The sequence below is a fragment of the Schistocerca nitens genome, chromosome 1 (assembly GCF_023898315.1).
Source record: "Schistocerca nitens isolate TAMUIC-IGC-003100 chromosome 1, iqSchNite1.1, whole genome shotgun sequence".
Taxonomy (NCBI): Eukaryota; Metazoa; Arthropoda; class Insecta; order Orthoptera; family Acrididae; genus Schistocerca; species Schistocerca nitens.
In genome coordinates, this window is record NC_064614.1 from 225,069,211 (window position 1) to 225,097,098 (window position 27,888).

The 27,888-nt window shown below is 45.4% G+C and overlaps 2 protein-coding genes across 2 annotated transcripts in view; both read right to left on the reverse strand.

The window, feature by feature from the left end:
• Positions 1-27,888, reverse strand: part of LOC126238404 (translation initiation factor IF-2-like) — a 234,864-nt gene that overhangs the window by 109,375 nt on the left and 97,601 nt on the right. The gene's annotated exons all lie outside the window — the stretch shown is intronic.
• The window catches only part of LOC126238564 (WAS/WASL-interacting protein family member 3-like), an 87,777-nt gene continuing 60,289 nt past the window's right edge, over positions 401-27,888 (reverse strand). Inside the window, exon 3 of the mRNA XM_049947802.1 lies at positions 401-722. Within this exon, the coding sequence (XP_049803759.1) occupies positions 401-722 (322 nt within the window). The remainder of the gene's footprint in view (positions 723-27,888) is intronic.

Below are 27,888 nucleotides of genomic sequence, written 5' to 3' on the forward strand. Positions count from 1 at the left end.
TGTGTTCGCGATAAACAATCATCGCCGTACACTTGTTGTAACATTACAAACGTTTCACTTGCAGATTTTCCTAGTTTGAAACAAAATTTGATGTTAACACGCTGTTCTTTCTGTACACTCAACATTTTCCGACGCCCAGACAAAACGTCAACTACTTAAAACAGACGCCACGGGCAGACTGAGTGCAGGAGGCAGATGAAACTCGAGCAGTAGGCGGAGCGAGAGTCACGTGACAGGCCACGCGACTTTCAGCCTTATTGCATTCGTTTTATTGTTTCACCAGTACTAGTCCGGTTTTATTGTTTCACCAGTACTAGTCCGGTTTTTTTCTAGCCACACCTCGTATGATGGCGGTAGCAGGTACAATAAATAACTGGGAGTAAAGTGTTGCAGGAAATATTTAATACGGGCAATAGTTGTAGGACCGCTCCATCAGGCACTGGGGACAGTTACAGAAGGTGGGAGGGGGCGGCGGAGGCAGCGAGTAGTAGCGGCGCGCCCACGTGGGCCGCACGTAGCTGCCGCTGCTGGCCCTGTAGGTGACGTCAGGCCTGGCGGCCACCGTGTCCCAGGGCCGGCCGCCGGGCCCGCCCAGGGTCGCCAGCGCAGGCCGGGTGATGCGCGGCCGCCACGCGCTCGCGTCGGCCGCCGAGTACGCCGGCCTCGGCGCCGCCTTCCTCGCCGCGCCGCACGCCGGCGGCGGCGTGAAACACACCCGCTTTCTGTGGACGCGCGCACCTCAGTTACCGTACTCTCTACAACTCGTGTCAGTTGGCAACTCTAACGTACACAGTACAGGGTGAGTTCGCTAAATGCAACAGAAACAGGCTATGGACAAGCAACAGGCGATTATTATGTACTTCTTGGACTTCAACAAAGCTTTCTATACTGTCCACTTTGATATTTTACTTGCTGAACTCACAAGTCAAAATTTTCCTTAAGTTCTTGTTACACTACACACTGAGGTGACAAAATTCACGCCATAGAGATACGTAGATATACAGATGGCGGCACTATCGCGTATGCAAGATAGAAAAGGGCAATGCGCTGGCAGAGTTGTCAGGCGATCATTGTAGGCAAAACCGCCCCTTCCTTCCGTCTTCTCGAATTCTATATCACCATTTATGGCCGTCCTGTCACCCTCACCCCCACCCTCAAGTACCATCGCCTCTCCTGGACCCCCCATCTCCGGACGATCCAAGCCAAGCTCCTCTCTGGCCGCACATGGGGTCTGGACTCCTCCACCATCTTCCACACCTATAAATCCCTCATCCGCCCTATCCTCTGCACGCCCATCCCGCCTGGATCTCCGCCCCTCCTACCTTTTACAAATCCCTTCAAATCCTGGAACGCCATACGCTCTGCCTCGCCTATAGCATCCGTGTAAGACGTGTATATTTCTATTGTTTATTGTCAAATCACAATTTATGAAAGGTGTTTATATTTTATTAATAGGAATAAGTAGGAATAATTAATATTTGTCATGTTGGAAATAATTGTGGCAGCAGGTAATGTCTGCACCAAAGTATTGTTGACAAGAGAGATCGCAAATTGATATAATTTTTAAAAAGGGCGGGAGAGACCGCGTATGGATACATTTTAAGAAAAGAGCGGGAAAGACTGCGCATTGATACGTTTTGTAATGGAAGCAGGGATTGTCTGCACCAGAAAGCATTGTTGGCAGGAGAAACGGCACTTTAGCGTTCGTAGGAAGTTAGTAGTAAGCGAGAAGTGAAGCGAGTCGGTAGCAGGTCTGAAGCGAGAGGTTGAGAGGAGCGGTGTGCCTGCCAGCCACTAGCTATGATTTACAAGAGATTATAAACGGATGTACAGAGACATCAGCTAACTATTATAATTAGAGGAACTAATATTATTGAATTAATTTTTTTGAGAAACTCAAGACTGGCCGGCCGGAGTGGCCGTGCGGTTCTAGGCGCTACAGCCTGGAGCCGAGCGACCGCTACGGTCGCAGGTTCGAATCCTGCCTCGGGCATGGATGTGTGTGATGTCCTTAGGTTGGTTAGGTTTAATTAGTTCTAAGTTCTAGGCGACTGATGACCTCAGAAGTTAAGTCGCATAGTGCTCAGAGCCATTTTTTGAACTCAAGACTACTGAGTGTGGTGTCACCGACAGACACCACACTTGCTAGGTGGTAGCTTAAATCGGCCGCGGTCCATTAGTACATGTCGGACCCGCGTGTCGCCACTGTCAGGATCGCAGATCGAGCGCCACCACACGGCAGGTCTCGAGAGACTGACTGGCACTCGCCCCAGTTGTACGACGACGTTGCTAGCGACTACACTGACGAAGCCTTTCTCTCATTTGCCGAGAGACAGAATAGCCTTCAGCTAAGTCCATGGCTACGAACTAGCAAGGCGCCATTAGCCTTAGATAGCTTGTATCTAAAGAGTCTCACTTGTATCGTCACAATCTCCAGATGTCTCATCAAGAACGATGTATACAAGGATGGATTAAAAGTTAAGTATTCAAGGAGCTACGTACTTTTCTTTATAACATTCATTACGTATCCTGTTTCAGACCTCACTCCATCCTTCGTGAGTTAGCGCGTGCATCTTGGCCGCCTCTTTCAATTAGTGTGCGTAGTGTTGGCAAGTCTGCCGACACTACACTGAGGGTATGTTTGCGCATTGCTAGTTGTAAGATTATTGTAAAAAGTAAGTCCCATTTGAAAGTTTGTAAAATCATTTCATTCAGAATATAATTAACTTTTGCCAGCAATATTGCATTTCTAATTATAATCCATCCCTAAAACCATCAACGTAAAATTTTGCAAAATTTTATTGTTGTCAAGAAAAAGTTTTACTATGAATTACGTAATTTCAGTCAAATTAATTATGGAATAACGTCAGCTTTGCTATTAAAGAATAACGTCAGCTTTGGTAATAAATACAGCCACTTATTATGAAAGCCAACCAGCAGCTAATAAAGTATAGTAAAACAGAGTAAGTATATTCATGTCGCAGTTCGATGCAGCAGTCAGATGGCGATCCAGTAACAGCAAAAAAGGTAAGGAACAGTTTTGGGTTATTGCAGATAACGACTGAGAGCCACGACGACGACACATTGTATGTTTCGTCGAAATAATCAGAAAATCACTTTTAATAAGCAGCAATTAAATTTGTATGCGAAGATAAAGAGAATAAATTTCAAAGGGAAGATGTCATTTGTTATTATTAAGCAAGAGAGAGAAATCCTAAGAAAAGGTTACATAGTTTGTTGTAAAAGGGAAGGTTATCAATAACACAAGAGGTATAGAGGAGACGGGAAGGTATGACCTCATTCTGTTCCCGCACCTCCTCCTTTTCCTCGAACGGATACGGATCCTCTACGCCTCCCGCAAACTTGAGCCCCCTCTCCCGCTTGTCTCTCCCATCCTTTCCCACCCCTGTCCGCTGCCACACCTGTATTCCCACGTCCCACCTGCTCTCCATCTCTCCACTCTCCATACCCTCACCCAAGGTGGCTTCCGCCGACTCCCCCTCCCTGATGATGCCCTCATACCATCCATCTACCCCTCCTACTAACTTTGCTCCTCCCCTTCCACCTCCTGTGTTTTTCCCAAGGGCACCCTCTCTCCCTTCTCTCCCTCCTCCCTCCCTTCTCTCCCCCTGGGCTTCCCCTCCCCCCTACTTTCTTCCCCCCCCTCCCCTTTCCTCTGCCACTGGCATCTACAGTCTCCCAACTCCCCCACCTTTTCCCCTCTGGCAGATCTCCGGACTCGTACACGAACAGTAAACATTCACGCGCTGGAGATCGTCGCCAGTGTTTGTGTGTGCCTTCGTGACAGTGATTCAGTGTTTCGTCGTTTGCGCTCCATCGTTCACATGTGTCATTTCTGTCGTCTATGTTCGTGTGCTAGTACTGAACGTTTTTTATTTCACTGCGCCTATGAACGGCTCCATGTTTTTTAACGTTGTCTACTGATTTTTATCCGCCATTTTGTTTTGTTTTCCTATGCCTTCTTTATGTACTAATTGTAATGTCTGTGGCCGAAGAGCGGCACAGTTTTGCCGCTGCCGGCCTACCTGTGCAGGTATGAAAATAACAATACTGAAAAAAAAAAGCAGAGTTGTCATGTGATCCCTGAGAAGAGGTTTCCGACGTGATTATAGCAGCACGACGGGAATTAACAAACTTTCAACGCGGAATGCTACTTGGAGCTAGACACATGGGAGTAACACATTTCTGAAATCGTCAGCGAATTCAATATTCTGAGGTCCACAGCGTTAAGAGTGTGCCGAGAATACCACATATCATGCATTACCTCTCACAACGGACAGCGCAGTGGCCGACGGTCTTCACTTAACGACCGACAGCAGCGTCGTTTGCGTAACATTACCATTGCTAACAGACAAGCTAGACTGCGTGAAATAACTGCAGAAGGCAATGTGGGATGTATGACGAACATATCCATTAGTACAATGGGATGAAATTTGGCGTTAATGAGCAATGGCAGCACACGAACGATGCAAGTGCCTTTGCCAACACGACATCCCTACAGCGCCTCACCTGAGCTCATGATCATATCGGTTACACCCCAGCCGACTGGAAAATTTTGACCTGGTCAGATGAGTACCGATTGCAGATGGTAAGGGTTGATGGTACGGTTCGAGAGTAGCACAGCCCCCACGAAGCCATGGACTCCAATTGTCGAAAAGGCACTGTGTAAGCTGGTGGCGGCTCCACGATCATGTAGGCTGTGTTTATATGGAGTGGAATGGGTCCTCCGGTCCAGCTGAACCGTTCATTGATCGTAAATGGTTAGATCCGCTACTTTAAAACAATTTACAGCCATTCACGGACTTCATGTTCCCAAACAACAATGGAATAGTCATGGATGACAATGTGCCATGTCACCAGATCACAACTGTTCACGATTAGTTTGAAGAACATTATGGACAGTTCGAGCTAACGATTTGGCTACCCAGATCACCCGACATGAATCCCATCGAACAGAACGCACGGTTCACTTCCTGCACAAAATCCTGCGTCGGCAACATTTGTGAACAGCTATAGAGGCACCAGGGCTCAATACTTCTGCAGGAAACTTCCAACGACTTGTTGAGTCCATGCCACGTCGAGCTGCTGCACTGCACTGGACAAACCGAGGTCCGAGTCGATATTAGGAAGTATCCTATGACGGTCAGCTCAGTCTATTTAATATCAAATAAGATTTAAGATCAATATCTGTCTAGTTTCCGAAAAAATCGCAGCACGGCGACTGCTCCTACGAGGGGCGTTCAATAAGAAACGCAACACAGTTTTTTCTCGGGCAGTTTCGGTTGAAAACATTCGGCATTTGTTGTGAGACATAGTGGCATATTCCCGTTTAAGCCCCTATAGTTTCATGAACTTCCGATAGATGTCGGTGCTAAACGTAAGTACAGGGTGTTTCAAAAATGACCGGTATATTTGAAACGGCAATAAAAACTAAACGAGCAGCGATAGAAATACACCGTTTGTTGCAATATGCTTGGGACAACAGTACATTTTCAGGCAGACAAACTTTCGAAATTACAGTAGTTACAATTTTCAACAACAGATGGCGCTGCGGTCTGGGAAACTCTATAGTACGATATTCTCCACATATCCACCATGCGTAGCAATAATATGGCGTAGTCTCTGAATGAAATTACCCGAAACCTTTGACAACGTGTCTGGCGGAATGGCTTCACATGCAGATGAGATGTACTGCTTCAGCTGTTCAATTGTTTCTGGATTCTGGCGGTACACCTGGTCTTTCAAGTGTCCCCGCAGAAAGAAGTCACAGGGGTTCATGTCTGGCGAATAGGGAGGCCAATCCACGCCGCCTCCTGTATGTTTCGGATAGCCCAAAGCAATCACACGATCATCGAAATATTCATTCAGGAAATTAAAGACGTCGGCCGTGCGATGTGGCCGGGCACCATCTTGCATAAACCACGAGGTGTTCGCAGTGTCGTCTAAGGCAGTTTGTACCGCCACAAATTCACGAAGAATGTCCAGATAGCGTGATGCAGTAATCGTTTCGGATCTGAAAAATGGGCCAATGATTGCTTTGGAAGAAATGGCGGCCCAGACCAGTACTTTTTGAGGATGCAGGGACGATGGGACTGCAACATGGGGCTTTTCGGTTCCCCATATGCGCCAGTTCTGTTTATTGACAAAGCCATCCAGGTAAAAATAAGCTTCGTCAGTAAACCAAATGCTGCCCACATGCATATCGCCGTCATCAATCCTGTGCACTATATCGTTAGCGAATGTCTCTCGTGCAGCAATGGTAGCGGCGCTGAGGGGTTGCCGCGTTTGAATTTTGTATGGATAGAGGTGTAAACTCTGGCGCATGAGACGATACGTGGACGTTGGCGTCATTTGGACCGCAGCTGCAACACGGCGAACGGAAACCCGAGGCCGCTGTTGGATCACCTGCTGCACTGGCTGCGCGTTGTCCTCTGTGGTTGCCGTACGCGGTCGCCCTACCTTTCCAGCACGTTCATCCGTCACGTTCCCAGTCCGTTGAAATTTTTCAAACAGATCCTTTATTGTATCGCTTTTCGGTCCTTTGGTTACATTAAACCTCCGTTGAAAACTTCGTCTTGTTGCAACAACACTGTGTTCTAGGCGGTGGAATTCCAACACCAGAAAAATCCTCTGTTCTAAGGAATAAACCATGTTGTCTACAGCACACTTGCACGTTGTGAACAGCACACGCTTACAGCAGAAAGACGACGTACAGAATGGCGCACCCACAGACTGCGTTGTCTTCTATATCTTTCACATCACTTGCAGCGCCATCTGTTGTTGAAAATTGTAACTACTGTAATTTCGAAAGTTTGTCCGCCTGAAAATGTACAGTTGTCCCAAGCATATTGCAACAAACGGTGTATTTATATCGCTGCTCGTTTAGTTCTTATTGCCGTTTCAAATATACCGGTCATTTTTGAAACACCCTGTAGCATTCAAAACGGCATCTGTGACGAATGTGCGTTCCAAGCATTGAATTTCTTTTGGCGGGAAACCGGAGTATCGCAGATATTCATAGATGCTTGCAGAATGTCTGCAGAGACCCATCAGTGAACTAAAGCGCAGTGAATAGTTGGGCGAGGCGTCTGTCATCATCGCAACAAGGTCGCGCAAGCCTGTCAATAGCCTAGTTTCCTATGTTAAAAATGTGGTTCCTCATGGGTCACTCCTTCTATTCTGTCAAGGAGTTCCTTGAAAAATTAAGCTGATTCTCATTGTATTGTTGATTACGTTTACTTAAACTTATGGACTAACTTTTTTTCGGGTTCATAAACATTTACTTTTTCTGTTATTACTTTTACGTTGTGATTTCATGTACTGGCACGTTCCATGACCTTGGAGATTTGCTCCTCAATTTGGTCCTACGGAATTTGACGTGTAAATAAATAAATAAAAATTGTTGTTATTCTGATTGATTATAACATTTAAACAGCATTTACGTTCAATGTTTTCATAAAATGGCTGTTATTTTTATGTAATTGAAGCCTCAAAATAATTAAGTATCAAGAGCTGGTCACGTGATCGGAAACGCTGTTAGTGGCTGATGCTCTGATGACGTCACAGACTATGAGTAAGACAAAGCTATACGTGTGTTATCTTAGCATTTGCCGAAGCTGCGAGGTTTTTGCGTACTTTTTCTGCAAACAGTTTACCTATTTAATGATGGAAAACGCAATTACAACATTTAAGTAACACCGGAAAAGAATTTCGTGAACGCTGACAGTGGAAGCCTCGTGAAAGTTGAAGGGGTTCATGCTCCTCCATTTATAGCGACCATATGTGCAATGATGGAACTTTCTTTTGCCTCCTCCCTGCAACATCATTAAACTCGCTCAAAACTAAGGAATTGTAGAACTTTTGCAGATGAGTCCGCATATTACAACTAGATTGTCGACTATCAGTCATGATCGAGGACCCACAGCAAAATAAAATTATTCTTGGCAAAACTTAGTGCTGATTTCGTCTGTAGAAGATACTCAGCAGAAAGTCGTCAGTCAAGAGGCATACCGTGGCGCAACGGATAGCGCATACGAATGCGGAGAAAAATGTCACATGTTAGACGCCAGGAACACTAATACTTTTTAAAACTTTTACAAGAAATACGGAAATAGTGTTAGCAAGAACTGATAGTAGAAGTTGTTTCGATTGTGGGATGTATTATTTATAGCTTCACATTAGTCTTAGCCTGAGAAACTTCAAGCAATTCAAGTTTTTGGAAAGCATTTCTAGCAGTGAAGATACACCACACGCCCACAGTACATCTACATCTACATCTACGTGATTATTCTGCTATTCACAACAAAGTGCCTGGCAGAGGGTTCAATGAACCACCTTCATTCAAGCTGTCTCTCTCTACCGCCGGCAAGGAGTGGCCGTACGGTTCTAGGCGCTACAGTCTGGAGCCGAGCGACCGCTACGGCCGCAGGTTCGAATCCTGCCTCGGGCATGGATGTGTGTGATGTCCTTAGGTTAGTTAGGTTTAATTAGTTCTAGGCGACTGATGACCTCAGAAGTTAAGTCGCATAGTGCTCAGAGCCATTTGTCTCTCTCTACCGTTCCACTCTCGAACGGCAAGCGGGAAAAACTAGCACTTAAATTTTTCTGTGCGAGCCCTGATTTCTCTTATTTTATCGTGATGATCATTTCTCCCTATGTACGTGGGTGCCAACAGAATGTTTTCGCAATCGGAGGAGAAAACTGGTGATTGAAATTTCATTAGAAGGTCCCGTCGCAACGAAAAACGCGTTTGTTTAAATGATTGCCACTCCAATTGACGTGTCATGTCTGTGACACTATCTCCCCTATTTCGCCATAACACAAAACGAGCTGCCCTTCTTTGTACTTTTTCGATGTCATCCGTCAGTCCCACCTGATGCGGATCCCACATCGCACAGCAATATTCCAGAAAAGGGCGGACAAGCGTGGTGCAAGCAGTCTCTTTAGTAGACCTGTTGCACCTTCTAAGTACAACGAGGTGTAGGACGATGAGGTTATGCGGAGAGACATACAGCATGTACAATATGCAGGTGACACAAACGTAAGGGCTGTGATGTTTCTAAGTGTAAACTAACATCAGGATCTGAAGCAGACTTACTTCATCTTTATGTAAGATGATGAAACTGCAAAAGTTTAAACGATAAGGGTCCTAGCTGGACAGTACGTATATAAAAACACTGTTTATAATAAAGTAAAAAGTGTGTGTCTACATTAACTAGAAAATATATTTTCGAACGTGACGGGTGTGAACAGTGATTGTAAATGCAAACGCATATAAACAGCAAGGAAAACACAATAATATTCTGTTTCTGACCTGTGTGGTGAAATTTTGTGACTGTGATTTGGTTTTCATATGAGAGGACTGTCGAGTCGTTTTACAAATAAGTTAAAATGTGCTTTCTGGGTACTTTAGAACCAGCAATCTACGGATATCATTTTGTACAATTCGTCGGTCTTCCGCTGTAAGAACTGAGCTACCGAATAATTCACGTGTAGTTGGATAAAACAACAATTTTCACTAGAAGTTTAATTTCGCTGAATGACTATCCTTCGTTGTAACAGTGGGAGAGCATACCTCGGAGGTAAATTAATGTCAGCCAACGGCCTTGCTGCAGTGGTAAACCGGTTCCCGTCAGATCACGGAAGTTACGCGCTGTCGGGCTGGGCTGGATGACCATCCTGTCTGCCGAGCGCTGTTGGCAAGCGGGATGCAATCAGCCTTTGTGAGGCAAACTGAGGAGCTATTTGACTGAGTAGTAGCGGCTCCGGTATCGTAAACTGACATACGGCCGGTGTGTTGACAACATGCTCCTCCATACACTCTTCAAGTGACGCCTGCGGGCTAAGGATGACACGGCGGCCGTTCGGTACCGTTGGGCCATCATGGCCTGTTCGGGTAGAGTTTAGTTTAGTTTTAGATTAATGTTAACTTCACAGTGCAACATATTTTAAATTAAGTTAGTGACCATTTGCGTCGGCGTGGTGGCAATTTGTCGCTACATTGCAACCACATTTTACACATCTTCTCATTCTCTGGAACACTCAAAAACAACTTTGGGTACTACACGTCATTTGAAGCCCATTTTCCGAAACGTAAATTCCAAAATAAGACATCAGTGTGAATTAGCTCAAAAATGGTTCAAATGGCTCGGAGCACTATGTGGCTCCTAGACTTAGAACTACTTAAACCTAACTAACCTAAGGACATCACACAGCCATCCCCGAGGCAGAATTCGAACCTGTGACCATAGCAGCAGCGCGGTTCAGGACTGAAGCGCCTAGAACCGCTCGGCCACAGCGGCCGGCTGTGAATTGGCATTTATGACAGTAGGAGCAGCGAACTAGACAGTGGCGTCACAGGTATCACATGACTCGAACGGAGCATTTTAGCGGCCTTTCAAATTATTTGAATTTCATTTCAATTTTTATAGAAGAATACTGAAATCCAAGCATGGAAAAAAGCAGGTTAGGAGCATAAAATGACACAATTAATCATTTAAGACAATTTCCAGAAGTCAGTCAAATACCCTAATCTCCCGCGATTCGGCCGGGCACAGCTCTGACCGCCGGCCGAAGTGGCCGTGCGGTTAAAGGCGCTGCAGTCTGGAACCGCAAGACCGCTACGGTCGCAGGTTCGAATCCTGCCCCGGGCATGGATGTTTGTGATGTCCTTAGGTTAGTTAGGTTTAACTAGTTCTAAGTTCTAGGGGACTAATGACCTCAGTAGTTGAGTCCCATAGTGCTCAGAGCCATTTGAACAGCTTTGACCCCAGCAATGTTGGAACGTGCGGACACTCTCATTCCAGGTGATCGCCGGATCACAACCAAACACTTCGCTGCACAACTGAGCGTCCCTGTTGGTAGTGATGATACACTCGTCCACAAGTTGTGGTACTGGATGGTATGTGTGCGCTGATTTCCTCGCCCCCTAGCAGAAGACCATTAACAGCAACGAAGGATCACCTACGCGCAATTGATAGCGAGTTATGAGGCTGATCGTGACAATTTTTCGTCAGACATCGTCACAGACGATGGATCTTGTGTTCATCACTTCTAATCGGTAACAGAACGGCAGCGCACCACCTCTCGAGTTCAAAGCCGCATCTTCAGCCTTTAAAGTCATGGCGACGGTCATCTGGGACTCTGAAGGGGATATTCTGTTCCACCTCCTCTCTCATGGTGCAACGATCGACTCTGAAGTGTATTGTGCTACCTTCAGGAAATTGAGCAAACTACTCCAGCACGCCTGTGTCAACAAAAATGCAAACGAACTTCTCATTTTCCATGACAATGTAAGGCCTCACACAAGTCTGAGCACCCGAAAGGATCTCACAAAAACTTCAATGGAATGTTCTTCCTCATCCGCCCTACAGCCCCGTATCTCGCACCTTCCGACTTCCATCAGTTTGGGCCAATGAGGGATGCACTCCGCGGGAAGGAGTACGTGGATGATAGAGATTACTGATGCAGCAAGACATTGGTTCCGACGTCGACCAGTAGAATGGTAACGTGCAGGCATACAGACCCTCCGAGTAAGGTGCAGTAAGGCAGTCGCACTGAACGGAGATTGTATTGCAAAATAGGATTTTATAGTCAAAAGAGTGGTGAATAATACGATGTACTTTTAACCTGAATTAAAGTAACCTGATTTCAGAGAAAAATATGTTGCGTTACATATTGAACGTTCCTCGTATAAAAGCGATCGACGAACAGGAAGAAGCTACGGAAAAACAACAGGCGACTATAACGTGCTATTTGGATTTCAGCGAGTCTTTCCACATTGTCGACGTTGATATTCTACTGGCTACACTCACAAGCCAAAATTTTCAAGTGCCGTACAATGGTTCCACCCATATCTTACACCGCTCCAACAGTGTGCAATGACTGAAATAAAAAGGTCACAATGGAGGGATGCAGTAAGAAGACTCACAAGGTTCATCTTTCATTACATGCTAACGATCTGCTAATTACTTTCTCCTACTGCAAATATCACCTTTACGCTGACGACCTTTAGTTGTATCTAAGTGGATCTCCAACAAACCTGCGCACAGCCATTCAGCATGTAAATGCTGATTTACGAGTCTTGTTTGAGTGGGCGCAGAGCACATGTTTGAAACTTATCTTTCTTCTTCTGCTGAGAACTTGGGGACAATTATGGACTATTACTTAGACTGGACTGAACACAATAGCAGTCTGTAACAAAATTCAGCGTCGCTTCGTGCACTTCAGAAATATCAAAAAAATATTTCCTTGTGACCTCCGCATACTTGACTATGGTGTACGAACAGTTATCATGAATACGTGTCGATAAGAGGACAGACTATCATACTCTATGTTTGCTCTATCGTCTTCTCAATCACTGCACTCTTACCTTCAGCTCTTACATTACTATCCGAACTGCAGCAGAAAAACTCGATCTCAACAAAGTAAAATCCTCTCTATAGCATCACACAACACTGCCATACTTTCTAAATCACTTTCTGGATCAGAAAAATATCAGAGAAATTAAATCCCTTCCTAACTTCAAAAGACAGGTAATGGCGCACCTATCACAGTAGCCATGTCTTTCACACGATAGTCTGCAGCTCGCTCTCGGCATTTATCTCTCCCCCCGCAACTTTCCCTCCCCATTGTCGGCCAACTTCTTTATTTAAATTCTGTTCTTTCTTAACAGTCACGTCACTGTCATTTCAATCTCACCCTCTTTTCTTTATCGCGTCTGCTTCTGATTATGATAAAAGTGGTTTCAAATGTGCCAAAACTAATCTAGATCATTGTTAATAAATTTTACTATTATTATTAGCGTCAATAATAATAATTATTATTATTCTCCTCGGAGTCATTCGCGACGGCATACATGGATAAAACGTTCTCGGTTTTCAAGCCGCGTCAATTCGAATAAAATCCTCGAGCTTTCGATGACCATCTCCGCCATCGTCGTCAGGAGTTCACTGACTGCCGGGGCTCGCCCTCGCCACGGATCTTCACTGGGGTGTACTTCAACCCGTGAGCGTATGGAGTGTCCAGCCTTGCGGCTTCTCCTCCCGAGTCTTAGTGGGTGAGATATAGGGACGTCTAGGGATGGTTGGCTTCTGGGCGATCCATCAGTGACTGCCGGGGCTGCTACGGTTTCTCGCTTATATAGGCATGATGACATCATCAGCAGCCAATCAGATAGACCCACTGTGGCGCGCGCGCGTTAAGTCGACCCGAGCAGTTAGCGGAGCACCGGTGATGTCAGGTGGCGCCAGGGGCAGACGCCACGTTTGAAACTGCCGCTCCCGCGTCGCGCATCTGTCTTTGCTTTCTTTCGATGTCCAACGCCCGCCCCCATGCCTTGCTGAGTGTGTACCCCTGGTCTCTGTTGAAATTGTTGTTTAAACGAATCTCGGCCGCTGCCTTTATAACGGAGTTCCAATATGTAGAAGCATGAGCCAACACTTTTGTATTTTCGAACTGTATTTTATGTCCGTTTTTTAGGCAATGTTCCGCTATGGCAGACTTGTCAAGCTCCCTTTGTTTTATATGGCGCTTGTGCTCAGTGCAACGCTCCGCCACCGTGTGAACTGCTTGTCCGATATACATGCTGCCACATTCACAGGGTACACCACACACGCCGGACACTCGAAGAGCAATGTCATCTTTAACAGGGCGCAACATATTTCGTATCTTGGGGGCGGGCTGGAACACTGGTCTTAGCCCATGTTTCTGCAGCAGACGTCCTAACTTGCTGCTAGTTGCTCCACAGCATGGGAGGAACGCAGTCCGTTTGGCCTCTTCTACTGATTCACCAGGTGTCTTTCGTCGGCGGACCTTGAAAGCGTTTGCGATGTCTCTTCTGCTGTATCCATTTTCCCCGAAAACACGTTTTAAGTTCTGCAATTCAGACTGTAGGTGGTCGTCGTCAGAGATGATCTTGGCTCTATAATCCAACGTGTTCAGGACCGCTTTCTCATGTAAAGGGTGGCGGAAACTACTGGCGTTCAAGCACCGATCAGCGTGTGTCGGTTTACGGTACATTGAATGACCAAGCTGGGCTCCTGCCTTCCGCTCAGCCAAAACATCCAAGAATGGTAGCTTGCCGTGCTTCTCCATCTCGACAGTAAATTTCATGTTGGGATGGACACCATTCATGTGATCGACGAACTGCTGTAGTGTATCTTCATCATGAGGCCATATCAGGAAGATGTCATCAATGTATCGTAGAAAGCAAGACGGCCGTAATGTCGCAGTTTGCAGAGCCTGCTCCTCAAAGTGCTCCATGAAGAAATTTGCGACTGCTGGAGACAGTGGTGATCCCATGGCTGTGCCGTCCATCATCTCATAATATTCATCGCAGTATAAAAAGTAAGTTGTCGTTAGGAGGTGACGGAACAACTTAATGATTCCAGATGGAATCTGTTGGGCCAAAAGGCCTAGCGTATCTTGTATTGGCACCCTCGTAGAATTCTTATTATTATTATTCTCGTGAAAGTTTTTGTAATATCTGTTTTTCCTGTTCAGAATTAAGAGAGGGTCTTAACTTAAGATCCTAATCTGAACAGGCTAAATAAGCAATAAATAAATAAAAAAATATGGCCGGAAATGCTTTCCAACGGAGGTACACACACTTAAGGCTGAGATAAAAGATATTTGCAGTGACTGGTATCAGCGCCATGCGAATGGCCAAGCACCACTAGGTACACCAGACAGTCGTGTGGAACATTCTCCACGATGACTGCCACCATCCACATCACATACAACGCGTGTAGGTCTTACTACCTACGGCCTCCTCTCCGCGGCGACGACTTTCTCGCTGATTTGTAGCCAGGACCACTACGGTGTTGGGACTTCATCCTGTTCGCAGATGAGGCTACCTTAACGAGAGCGGTATTGTCAACCTCCACAACACCCACCTGTGAGCTATGGAGAATCCTCATGAAGTGGTGGCAGGGAACCATCAATTGGTCCAGCCTCAGTGTGTGGGTGGAGATTATTGGCGGCTGCCTAGTTGACCAGTCAATCTTCCACAACGCCTCACAGGCGAGGAATATCTGTGCTCACGCAGGCGGCTCCCCTTTCTGGAAGATGAGCATTTCGTGGTAGGAAGTGTAATGTGGCTACTGCATGATGGTGCTTCAGCTTACTGCCCTCTTGAGAGTGGAGCTAAGACACTAGTACAGCTTAAACTCCACTTTTCATCAACGCATATACATACAGTCTCTTGAACCATACTGTTACCGATACGAAATATATTTGCAAACATAAAACATGATCTACATATAGAGAGAAAACGTCTGAAGGAGGCAATCAATAAAATAAATGTGTTCTCATGTGTGCTTTCAATAATTGAAACCTACCCTGTTAAACATATTTTATCTCCACCTTCAGGTGAGTGTACCTCCCATGGAACGCATTTCTGGCCATATGTCCACTGACATTTTTTGCTCCTTATCCTCTCAACAGATCGTTTCCTGAAGTTTGTTCCCATTCAGCAAAATCTACCGGTATGTTCGGCACCACTCTCGTTAACTTTACGAGTATCTAACTCCTGAGACGGAATTTTTTGCAGCCACCACCCTTTGCCTGCTTCATTATCTGACCAGCACATCATAGGTGCATATTCAGTGTTCGGTTCTGCGGGGGGCTCATACTTTCTTTCTTCCTCCTGCCCCCCCCCCCTCCCCAAATATAATTTCTATCATCACTACCTTCAATGTACCACAAATGCCTAGTATTTTCATAATAATAAGAATAATTATAATAAATATATAAAATGTCTTATATAACAATAATTTGTTTACTTTCGTACTCAGTACATTGTTTTGGCTTAACTTGCAAGAAACTGCAGTCCAGAAAAATAAATCTTTTAAAAGCATTTGTCTGTAAATTTGAGAAATTCGTGTGTCATGCAATTGCCTTAAGATGTACAGGGAAGAGGCAAAATAATGTGAACATCTGTACTTACTTGGGAATTGTTTACTAAAAAGGGGTAGGACCCCCATTTGCCCGTAATACAGCTGCGATTCATCTGGAATGCTGGCATATAATGATTGTATAGTCTCCAGTGGAATGTTATGCCACTCTTTGATCAGAATCTCTTCTAAATACTGCAGTGACGAGGGAGGCGGAAATCTGCTCCGGAGTCTGCGCTCCAATACCGCCCATAAAGGGTTCGACAGTGTTCACGTCCGGGGGACTGTGGTGGCCAGGGAAGACGTTGCAGTTCAGTTGCATGCTCCTCATATCTCGATTGTACTTTTCTGGCTGTGTGAATAGGTGCATTACCATCCTGAAATATGGCATTATTGTTGGGGAAGAACATTTGAATCATGGGGTGCACCTGATTCACATAATCGTTGGTTGTAATACCGCCTTTGTGAGTAATGATGGGACCAGCAGAACACCATGATATGGCTGCCCACACCATCACACTCCACCTCCATTTTTAACCGTTGGAATCAAGCAATCAGGGTTGTAGGCTTCTTTTGGCATTCTCCAGACGTTAATCCGGACCGATGTTGGAAATAACGAAAACGTTGACTCGTCGGACCGTATGAGGTGTCTCCACCGAACAGCCGTCCAAGACTTATGCTCCTGTCACCGTGTTTTACGCTTCTTTGCGTTGACTGTCGTCACTAATGGTTTCGGTATAGCAGCTCGTCCATGAAAATTTGCTTTATGCAGTTCTAGGCAGACAGTGTCGATAGATTCGGGGTCTCGAAATTGGCTATTGAGTTCTGCAGTCACTTTAGCCACCGTAGTTTTGTGTTGTTTTGACACAGTTCTAAGTTTTGATTTGCACCCACTATTACGTTTACACGACGATGTCTTTCCATGTTTTGTGTGGAATGTTATGACTGTTGAAACAGTTGCTCTTGAAACATTCAGTAAGTTGACTGTCTTGGTTACTGATGTTCCAGCTAATCGGGCCCCCACAATCTGCCCTCTTTGGAACTCTGTTAGGTCTTCATTGCACGTCGAACCTCGGCCTCTGAATGCAAATACGAAGTGTGCGCTACTCGTAAACAACCTGCACTGACGCCTAGTTCGTACTGAACACGCACAGTACAGCGCTACACGTGCCTCACCTGCGTTGTTGACAGTCAAACACAACCATCTCATTACAACCACTGTTCACATTATTTTGCTTATCCCCTGTATAATAGTAACAAACTATCGTAAGTCTGGTACCTTCCCAATTTATACGATATAAAATTGCAGTGAGCAATTACTACTATCAGTATTTCCCCTAGAACTGTGATTGTGAGCCTCAGTTGTGCGATTGGATTCGTGATTTACTGTCAGAAAGGTCACAGTTCGTAGTAACAGACGGAAAGTCATCGAGTAAAACAGAAGTAATATCCGGTGTTCCCCAGGGAAGTGTTATAGGCCCTCTATTGTTCCTGATCTATATTAACGACATAGGAGACAATCTCAGTATCCGTCTTAGATTGTTTGCAGATGATGCTGTCATTTACCGTCTTGTAAAGTCATCAGATAATCAAAACGACTTGCAAAATGATTTAGATAAGATATCTGTATGGTGCGAAAACTGGCAATTGACCCTGAATAAGGAAAAGTGTGAAGTTATTCAAGTGAGTACTAAAAGAAATCAGCTAAATTTCGATTACGCGATAAGTCACACAAATCTGAAGGCTGTAAATTCAACTAAATACTTAGGGATTACAATTACAAATAACCTAAATTGGAATGATCACATAGATAATGTTGTGGGTAGAGCAAACCAAAGACTGCGATTCATTGGGAGAACACTTAGAAGGTACAGGTCTACTAAAGAGACTGCTTACACCACGCTAGTCCGCCCTATTCTGGATTATTGCTGTGCGATGTGGGATCCGCATCAGGTAGGACTGACGGATGACATCGAAAAAGTACAAAGAAGGGCAGCTCGTTTCGTATTATCGCGAAATAGGGGAGATTGTGTCACAGACATGATACGTGAATTGGAGTGTCAATCATTAAAACAAAGGCGTTTTTCGTTGCGACGGGATCTTTTCATGAAATTTCAATCGCCAGTTTTCACCTCCGATTGCGAAAACATTCTGTTGGCACCCACGTACATAGGGAGAAATGATCATCACGATAAAATAAGAGAAAATAGGGCTCGCACAGAAAAATTTAAGTGCTCGTTTTTCCCGCGTGCCGTTCGACAGTGGAACGGTAGAGAGACACCTTGAAGGTGGTTCATTGAACCCTCTGCCAGGCACTTTATTGTGAAAAGCAGAGTAATCACGTAGATTTAGATGATAGTGCGTAAATACACTAACGGAAAAAACAACAGCAATAAATAATTAATGTAGACTAATGAATTTTCTGGAATACATTTGTCTAGGTAACATATTTAAGTGATTAAAATTGTAAGATTACAGGTTAACGTGACCACGAGATAAGCCAATGCGTATGTAAAGTGCTAGCACAGTAATTACTGGTATAGCCGCCATAATGTAGAATGCAAACATACAAATACGCATGCATTGTGTTGTACAGGTGCCGGAAGTCAGTTTGCGGGATTGAGTTCCATGTCTGCTGCACTTGGCCGGTCAATACAGGGACGGTTAATGCTGGTTGTGGAAGATGTGCAATATGTGCTCTTTTGGAGACAGATAGGGTGATGGAGCAGACCAAGGCAACATGTCGACACTCTGTAGAGCACGTTGGGTTAGAACAGTGGTATGTGGGCGAGCGTTATGCTGTTAGAAAACACCCACTGGAATGCTATTCGTGAATGGCAGCACAACGATAGAATGGCCCGATTAACGTACAATTTTGCAGTCAGGATGTGTGGGGTCATCACAATAGTGCTCCTGCGGTCGTACGAAATCGCACTCCAGACCAGAACTCTAATTTCAGGTCCAGTGTGTCTAGCACGCTGACGCGTTGGTTGCAGTCTCTCAACTGGCCGCCTCCTAACGAACACATGCCCACCATAGGCAGGCAGTGAGGCAGAATTTCATCAGAAATCACAACAGACCTCCACCCTGCCCTCCAATGAGCTCTGGCTTGACGCCATTACAGTCGCAAATGGCAGTGGTCTGGGGTCAAAGCAGTGCACGCTGCAGTGCGTCTGGTTCGGCGCTGACCTGGAAGTAGCCGATTTGTAACAGTTCGTTGTGTCGCTGCAGGGCCAACTGCTGCAGCAAATGCAGTACGATGCACCAGAACCATACGCCGAATACGATGGTTTTCCCTCTCCCACGTGGTCGTCCAGAGCCCGATCTTCTTGCGACCGTACATTCTCTTGGCCACCGCTGCCAGCAATCAAGTACTGTCTGCAATATCGTAGAAGCAACATCCAGCTTCTCATAGCTCTATCACACGACCTCTTTCAAATTCACTGAGGTGCTGATAATGCCCTCTTTGTCACCTTGAAGGCATCCTTTGTTGTGATTGGCAGGAGAGCCAACACCGTGTTACTAGAGGAAGCCGAAAGGCACGCGTTTCAGCTCACGCAGGCTGGCGTGAGGTCTGGAACAGGACAAGGAAATTAGAATTTAGAAAAACGGACGTAGCTGGTGGAATACTTAACTTTAATCTATTAATGATGAACGTCGGTCTTGACGGCACATGATTCACAATATCAATAGTAACTGATAATGGCGCCTTGCTAGGTCGTAGCAAATAACGTAGCTGAAGGCTATGCTAAACTATCGTCTCGGCAAATGAGAACGTAAGTAGGCAGTGAACCATCACTAGCAAAGTCGGCTGTACAACTGGGGCGAGTGCTAGGAAGTCTCTCTAGACCTGCCGTGTGGCGGCGCTCGGTCTGCAATCACTGATAGTGGCGACACGCGGGTACGACGTATACTACCGGACCGCGGCCGATTTAAAGGCTACCACCTAGCAAGTGTGGTGTCTGGCGGTGACACCACATCCTTCACTAACATCAACGCAGCACGAGCAGTCTTAAAGGTAACTAACGATCACTACCGCTACAGTGTGTCTCTTAAGCGAACCTGATTTGCATCTGCATAATGATGCTACTAGCGCCACTCTTATGCGACTGGCGTGATATTTCATTAGACATTAGAAACACGCCTACCAACTTCCGCTTATGTAGCACAACTCCTTATTCGTGTTGCGATCTTTTTTTCCCTCACTGTAGGTTGAATGTTACGTGGTATAGTCACTTCAATATGACCACGCACCAACGGCAGGTGGCAGCACTAGCAATATACAGGGTGCAGTCGTTGTAATGCGGATGTGGAGTGATTTATCTTGACGTCTGAAAGGGCATGATCGTTGGTTTTCGGGCAAAGAGCGGAAGCATTTCCGAAAAGGCTAAGTTTGTAAATGTTCACGTGCCCTGCGGTATACCGCGCATTGCAAAATGGTGCTATCCAAAACCGGCGCCGAGGAAACTGGTGTCCCACGAGCAATAGGTGACAAGAGTGAACGACGGCTGCGGAGATGTGTACGGGCGAATAGACGTGCAAATGTTGATAAACTGACCGCCCAGATAAACCAAGGGGCAACCAACAGTGCCTCCTCAATGACTGTTCAGTATACGTTGCAACATACGAGGTATGACAATCAAGTAATGAGACTGATTTCTTTTCCAGATGTGGCTACCCTGCAGGCTTGCGTAGGCACAATATCTTTGACCTTGGTCTATAAGCTGCTTCTAGTCCAAGCGGCACATCGATGCAATTGCTCAGTCATTAGTTGTGCTGTAATAAGTTAACACGTGCTTGTGTCTCTTGTCACGGGAATGGAACCGCAAAATATTGCGCAAAGGTATGCCATTTCTTTTTGCGTTAAATTGGGTGAAAACGCGACGACAACATACGGCAATGTTCAGAAGGCTTTTGGAAAGGAGGTTATGTCAAGAGGTCAAGTTTTTCGTTGACATAAAATGTTTAGTGAAAGCAGAACGAAATTTGAAGATGAAGACCTCAGTGGACGACCATCAACCTCATAGACGGATGTCAACTTGACCAGGGTGCGTGAACTCGTACGATTTGATCGAAGATTATCCGTGAAAAGGATTGCAGAAGAACTGAACATCAATCGAGAAACAGTTCGTCTAATAATAACTGAAGATCTTGGTATGAGAAAGATTTGTGCAAAAATCGTCCCCAAAAATCTCACACCACAACAGCGAGAAACACGAAAAAATGTGGCAGCCGATCTGTTAGAGCAAACGGAAATCAATCCAGAATTTATGAGCGTTGTTATGAAAGTTGGTTTTTCCAGTACGATCCAGAGACACAACGCCAAAGTTTGCAAAGGTGCTCAAAGGGATCACCCAGACCAAAATAAGCTGGCATGTCAAAGTCTAAAGTGAAATGCATGATTGTGTGCTTCTTTGATTCCAAGGAAATTGTTCAAAAAGAGTGGGTGCCTCCTGAATAAACAGTTAACCAATATTACTACAAAGACATTTTAGAAAGACTTCGTAAAACAGTTCTTCGTGTCCGTGTCAACATTGCTGATAATTGGATTCTGCATCACGATAATGCGCCACCCTATACTGCTCTGTCAGTACAGCAATTTTTAACCTCAAAACAAATTTCAGTACTGACACAGCCACCTTATTCACTAGATATCGCTCCGTGCGACGTTTTTCTATTTCCAAGATTGTAAACGGCGGTCAAGGGACACCATTTTCAAACAACACAAGATGTCCGAAAAGCTGTGACGAGTGTCTTGGAGGATATTAGAGAAGATGAATTCCAGAAATGTTACCATCAATGGCAGAAGCGCTGGAAAAAATGTGTGCAATCAGAAGGGAACTACTTTGAAGGAGACAACATTATACTTGATTAAAACGGTAAGCAACATTTTTTTCACGTCAGCGTCATTACTTTATTGTCGCACCTCGTATAGGCCTCGGCAGCAGGCGCCTGTTTCATGCACTCATGCTGTTTTCAACGGCGACGAAGGATGGAATTGGACACCAGTACCGCAACAGGACATTCATTGAGTGGGCTTTTCAGGTGAATCAGTTTTATTTTTCATCGGACAGAGAACCGTTGGCGCGTACAGCGGGAAACTTCTGACAGCAAGTACCCTGCGACAATCTTCGAAACGGTCCAGGACGGAGGAGGGAGCATAGTGGCTTGGGCGATGTTTTGGTGGCATTTCTTGGTGATCTCGTCAATCTGGAAGGCACAATGGATCAACACAAATAGGTACCTATCCCTGGGGACAATGTTCACCCTTACAGGCAATTTGTGTTTCATCGGCACGATGGCATCTTCCAGCAGCTCAATGCAATGTGCCACATGGCTTCCAATGTACGTGCGTAGTCCGAAGAGCACCAGAATGAGTTTACCGTACTCCCTTCGCACCCATACTCCCGGATTTAAGCCCGATCGAGAATGTGTAGGATCAACTCGATCTGGTTGTTCGCCCCATAGATTCTCAACCGAGAAACTTAGCGCAGCTCGCTACGGTACTGGAGTCAGCCTGGCTCCACATTCCTTTCGGTAAGTTCCAGAACCTCACTGACCTCTTTCTGCGCATATCACAGCGGTCTGTGTCCGCCCCAATAGCTGAGTGGTCAGCGTGACGGATTGCCGTCCTACGGTACCGGGTGTTGTGTTGTCTCCATCATCATTTCATCCCCATCCGGCCCGCAGGTAGCCCAATGTAGCGTCGAATACCAAGACGGCCGGACCTGCCCCGTAAGGGGCCTCCCGGCTAGAGACGCCAAACGCTCCTTTCCAGCGGTCCGCACTGCGAAATGTGGTTATTCAAGCTTTTCACAGGTGGTTACATTAATGTGACTACACAGTTTATTTCAGTCAGTCTTTCCCACTTCTGTTTGAGAAAGTTTTTTTTTCTCTCTCTTTCCCTTCCTTTTCCCTTACTGGACAGTTCTTCCCTTTTCTGTTTTGCTTACTTATCTTCCTCTGTTTTCGGGTTCTACCCGTGGACTCACAAATAGTGTGGGATTTGCTGTTGACAGCAGGTATGTTTAGCTTGAGAACAAGCGCTTTTTCCTGGCCGGAATGTTCCCTGCAGCCACAAGCCCATGCACGTAGCTGCTCCTCATGCACGAAACGGAGAAGTGTCCTGTGTTAACCACAGCTTGTCACTTTCGAGACTATTAGTTTTCATGCTACTTTATTTTTCAAACGTTATCTGAGAAACTTGGAAACTGATGTGTGTAAAAATATAAAAGCTTTTAGGAAAGTTTGAGGACGACGACTAAAGTTGGTGTAACAGTTCTCAACAGCAGGTACTGTGGCTGAATAAAACAAGTTTGTTTCCAAACAGAATACAGAGCGTATACCGTCGACATTTAACTGCTGTGCAGATATTTTCATTGCAATACAGATATAAAAATAAACAGGCATAAGGAATGGAAAGAAATGCGAGCCGCAGCACACGGACCCAATGGGTCTCTTATAGCAACTTACTCAGGCAATATCCCTGAGCAGCCACCTAAATTATGTCAGAGGAATTCAGGTTCAGCCTGTGCATAACCCGATGTACAGGTCTACTACAAATGATTCATTCGTTTTCAAATCGCTATATTTTCCAAAGTATTATATGTAAAACTGTGACTGATACATGAATAGAACCGTAAACTCACAAAGTTTGCATTTTGCACTCTACAAATGTTCTGCGAGTGCCCCTCTTTGTCACATGACACACGCCCAGGACGTAGTCAAGTTCGTTCCATACCTTGTAAGTAGGCTGTTTAGGTTTTTATGTTGGTAACGCCACTTAACGCTCTGTATGAAAATCACTGGCTGTGCTGTGTGCACTCTGTGGCTGGTTGGCATTGTTGGAATATTTACTACTGTAGTGTTGGGCAGCTGGATGTGAACAGCGCGTAGCGTTGTGCAGTTGGAGGTGAGCCACCAGCAGTGGTGGAGATAGCAGAATTTTGAGAGAGGACGATCTGGGCGTGTGTCCATCAGAAAGGGTAAATTTGTAATACTGTACATCATGAACTGATATATATATATATAGTTAGTGCCTTCAGTAGTTAGAATCTTTTATTTAGCTGGCAGTATTTGCGTTCGCTGTATTGCAGTAGTTCGAGTAACGAAGATTTTTGTGAGGTAACTGATTCATGAAAGGTATAGGTTATTGTTAGTCAGGGCCTTTCTTTTGTTGGGATCACAAAGTCAGATTGCGTTGCGCTAAAAATATTGTGTCAGTTTAGTGTTGATCAGAATAAGTAAAGACAGAAATGTCTGAGCACGTTCAGTTTTGCTCAGCTGCTTGAAAATCAAATAACGTAAGGGGTTTACCAGCAAAGTAATTCATAAATATTTCTAAGGGGACGCTACAACCTAATGTAGCGACATCCTGTTAATGATCATCCCAGCAGCATAGGTTCGTCTTCTGAGCTGTTCCACTGTACTTGGTAGTGATGGTACGTACACACGGTCCTTAATGTACCCACAAAGAAAAAACTCGCAAGGCTTTATGCCAGGCAACTTGGAGGGCCAAGGGAACAGAGCCACATCTTCACCACTACACTTAATCCAGCGATGCGGAAGTTCATCGTTTAAGTAGCGACGAGCATCGAAGCTCCAATGAGAAGGTGTCCTAACTTGCTGGAAGATGAAATTCTCGGAATCATGAGTCATATCAAGTTAAGAGGAACCCGTTAAAGTCTTCTGCCCAAAAACATTTTTTTGCTTTGTCGCCACTTTGTCAAGGCACCACACTCGTGACGGCAACTACTGGGCACATGCAAACTCTGAGAGCTAACGGTTCTATTCATTCATCTACCCTGTAACACTTTGGAGAATATAGAATTTCAAAACGAATTAATAATTTACAGCAGCCATGTAAACTTCATAGTTTTTCAGAAAGTTTCATTATTGTTGAATATCAACAGTTTTAGTTTCCATTGACAAGTACGAAATTTTTCTTCCAAGGAAAGCAAATGACTCCACTCACAAGGCTCTCATTTACTTTAGCCTGCTTGCAATCACTGCGGTCCACGAACTGCAAGCTGCCATGTACAATATTTGCCAATAAACCTGGCTACCTCCGCAGTGACTAAGTCCAAGAAACATTGCAAAAAAATGGCTCTGAGCACTATGGGACTCAACTGCTGAGGTCATAAGTCCCCTAGAACTTAGAACTACTTAAACCTAACTAACCTAAGGACAACACACACATCCATGCCCGAGGCAGGATTCGAACCTGCGACCGTAGCGGTCGCGCGGTTCCAGACTGTAGCGCCAGAACCGCTCGGCCACCAGCGGCCGGCGAAACATTGCAGGCTGCGGCAATTTACAGAACAAGTGTTTCTTTTTCTTTTTTCCTTTTTTTTCATTCTAGCTTTCCTTTGCTGCGTCCGCTTCTGTCAGCGTGGCTGACTGCCATGCGAAAGACCTTGGTTCGATCCCCAGTACTGCCAAGGACTTTTCCTTGGTGGAAGGACTGGGATGGGTGCACTCGCACCCCTCCACACTGCATTCACAAGATGTCATTTGCCGATGGCCGACACGGCGGTTGGGTTGGACTCGATTGGCCAGTCTATGGACAGAGCGACGGTGCTTATCCTTCCGCTATATGTGGCTGTGTCCTGTCGGTAAACGACATGCCGTGTCAGTACATAGCCTTTCATTCAAGACCATTCGTTTAATAACTTTTTAATACTGCATTTCAGTTTTACACTAAAAGTTTTTGTCTAATCAAAGCACCTTTCTGCCAATCTAAAAATTGCAGTCCGGTCGTTGACCTAATCTTCTCTCCCCATTGTACGAGAGCAAGCCAGATAGTCTCTGAACTTTTTTATTAGTCAAAATAAGGGACATACAGGTAATGACAAACATCCTATCTACGTACCTTACACTATTTTTCCACATAGTCCCCACACTGGTTCACACATTTGTCCCATCGCAACACTAAATTTGAGATGTTCCTGTGATAGAATTCGTCCAGCTGAATACGGAACCACTGTCGGACTGCTGTCTTGGTTACATGTGAATCGCCGTCTACCAAGAGCTTCTTCGGCAGCCCGAAAACGTGGAAATCACTAGGAGTGAGGTCTGGACTGTCTTATGAGTGGTTCAGAATCTCCCGGTGAAATGCCCAGAGCTTTTTGACATTTCTGATTGCAGCATGTGATCTCCCATTGTCGTGGAGAAGAATTACTTTGTCCACATCGAGTATCCCTCAGTACTTTCGCCTGATGGCACCCCTCAGACGTGACAGTATGGAGTAATAACTGTCGGCATTGATGGTTGCACCTTGTGGCATGAAATCCAGCAGGAGCAGTCCATGGCTATCCCAGAAGGCCATTAACATCACTTTCCAGATAGATGGCAGTGAACTGGTCTTCTTTTATCACACCATACTCTGCTGCTATGATTCCAGCGTGAAATGCCCCCCCCCCCCTCCCCGGATGATTCAGTGAAGACATCACGTTTTCCAACTGCTTAGGCAACCACCGATATAAAAGCTTCTGGTACCTTAAGGGCCCATGAAGGATGTCATAAGCACTCCTACACGATATGTCAAGCCCCCAGGAAATGGCCATGGCGTGCACACGCCGATATGCTTTCACCATTGCATCCACGGGGGATATGTTGTCGCCAGTCAACGAGGAACACAGCGTCCCCGACTGCTCATTGTCATGCAAGACTTCACTGTCTTTGTCGAATTCATAGCACCACCACTTCACACTTCTCAAAGCGACACAGTTTTCCCCATATGTGGGCTGCTATGAACAGCAGTGCCGTGCGGCGGAGCTACCGGCAGATAAGGTTAGAACGAACCAAGAAAGGTCCAACACTGGGAATGGATATGTTGATTTTGCCTTTATAGCCGTAATTTAGCTCAAAAAAAGTAGGGGCAAAGACTTTTTCATTTGCGCTCGTAGTGCCTCTACTGATCTCACTTTGAAAAGTACAAGGTTATTTATTATTGTTGTGTAAATTCCCACCTAAAACATGTACAACAAACGGAGTCCATATGGCGCAGCAGACGACCGATGGAAATGTAGGCAGATCTTCCAGTTTTGACTTCCACAAATGAATTCATGTGGAACTTAAAGCTGATCGGAAATGGTACGAGGTGCATTCAAGTTCTAAGGCCTCCGATTTTTTTTCTCCGGACTGGAAAGAGATAGAAACATGCGCATTGTTTTAAAATGAGGCCGCATTCATTGTCAATACGTCCCAGAGATGGCAGCACCGTACGGCAGATGGAATTTTACCGCCAGCGGCGAGAATGAGAACTGTTTTAAATACTTAAAATGGCGACGTTTTTCTTACTTGAACAGCATGCAATCATTCGTTTTCTGAATTTGCGTGGTGTGAAACCAATTGAAATTCATCTACAGTTGAAGGAGACATGTGGTGATGGAGTTATGGATGTGTGGAAAGTGCGTTCGTGGGTGCGACACTTTAATGAAGGTAGAACATCGTGTGACAACAAACCGAAACAACCTCGGGCTCGCACAAGCCGGTCTGACGACATGATCGAGAAAGTGGAGAGAATTGTTTTGGGGGATCGCCGAATGACTGTTGAACAGATCGCCTCCAGAGTTGGCATTTCTGTGGGTTCTGTGCACACAATCCTGCATAACGACCTGAAAATGCGAAAAGTGTCATCCAGGTGGGTGCCACGAATGCTGACGGACGACCACACGGCTGCCCGTGTGGCATGTTGCCAAGCAATGTTGACGCGCAACGACAGCATGAATGGGACTTTCTTTTCGTCGGTTGTGACAATGGATGAGATGTGGATGCCATTTTTCAATCCAGAAACAAAGCGCCAGTCAGCTCAATGGAAGCACACAGATTCACCGCCACCAAAAAAATTTCGGGTAACCGCCAGTGCTGAAAAAATGATGGTGTCTATGTTCTGGGACAGCGAGGACGTAATCCTTACCCATTGCGTTCCAAAGGGCACTACGTTAACAGGTGCATCCTACGAAAATGTTTT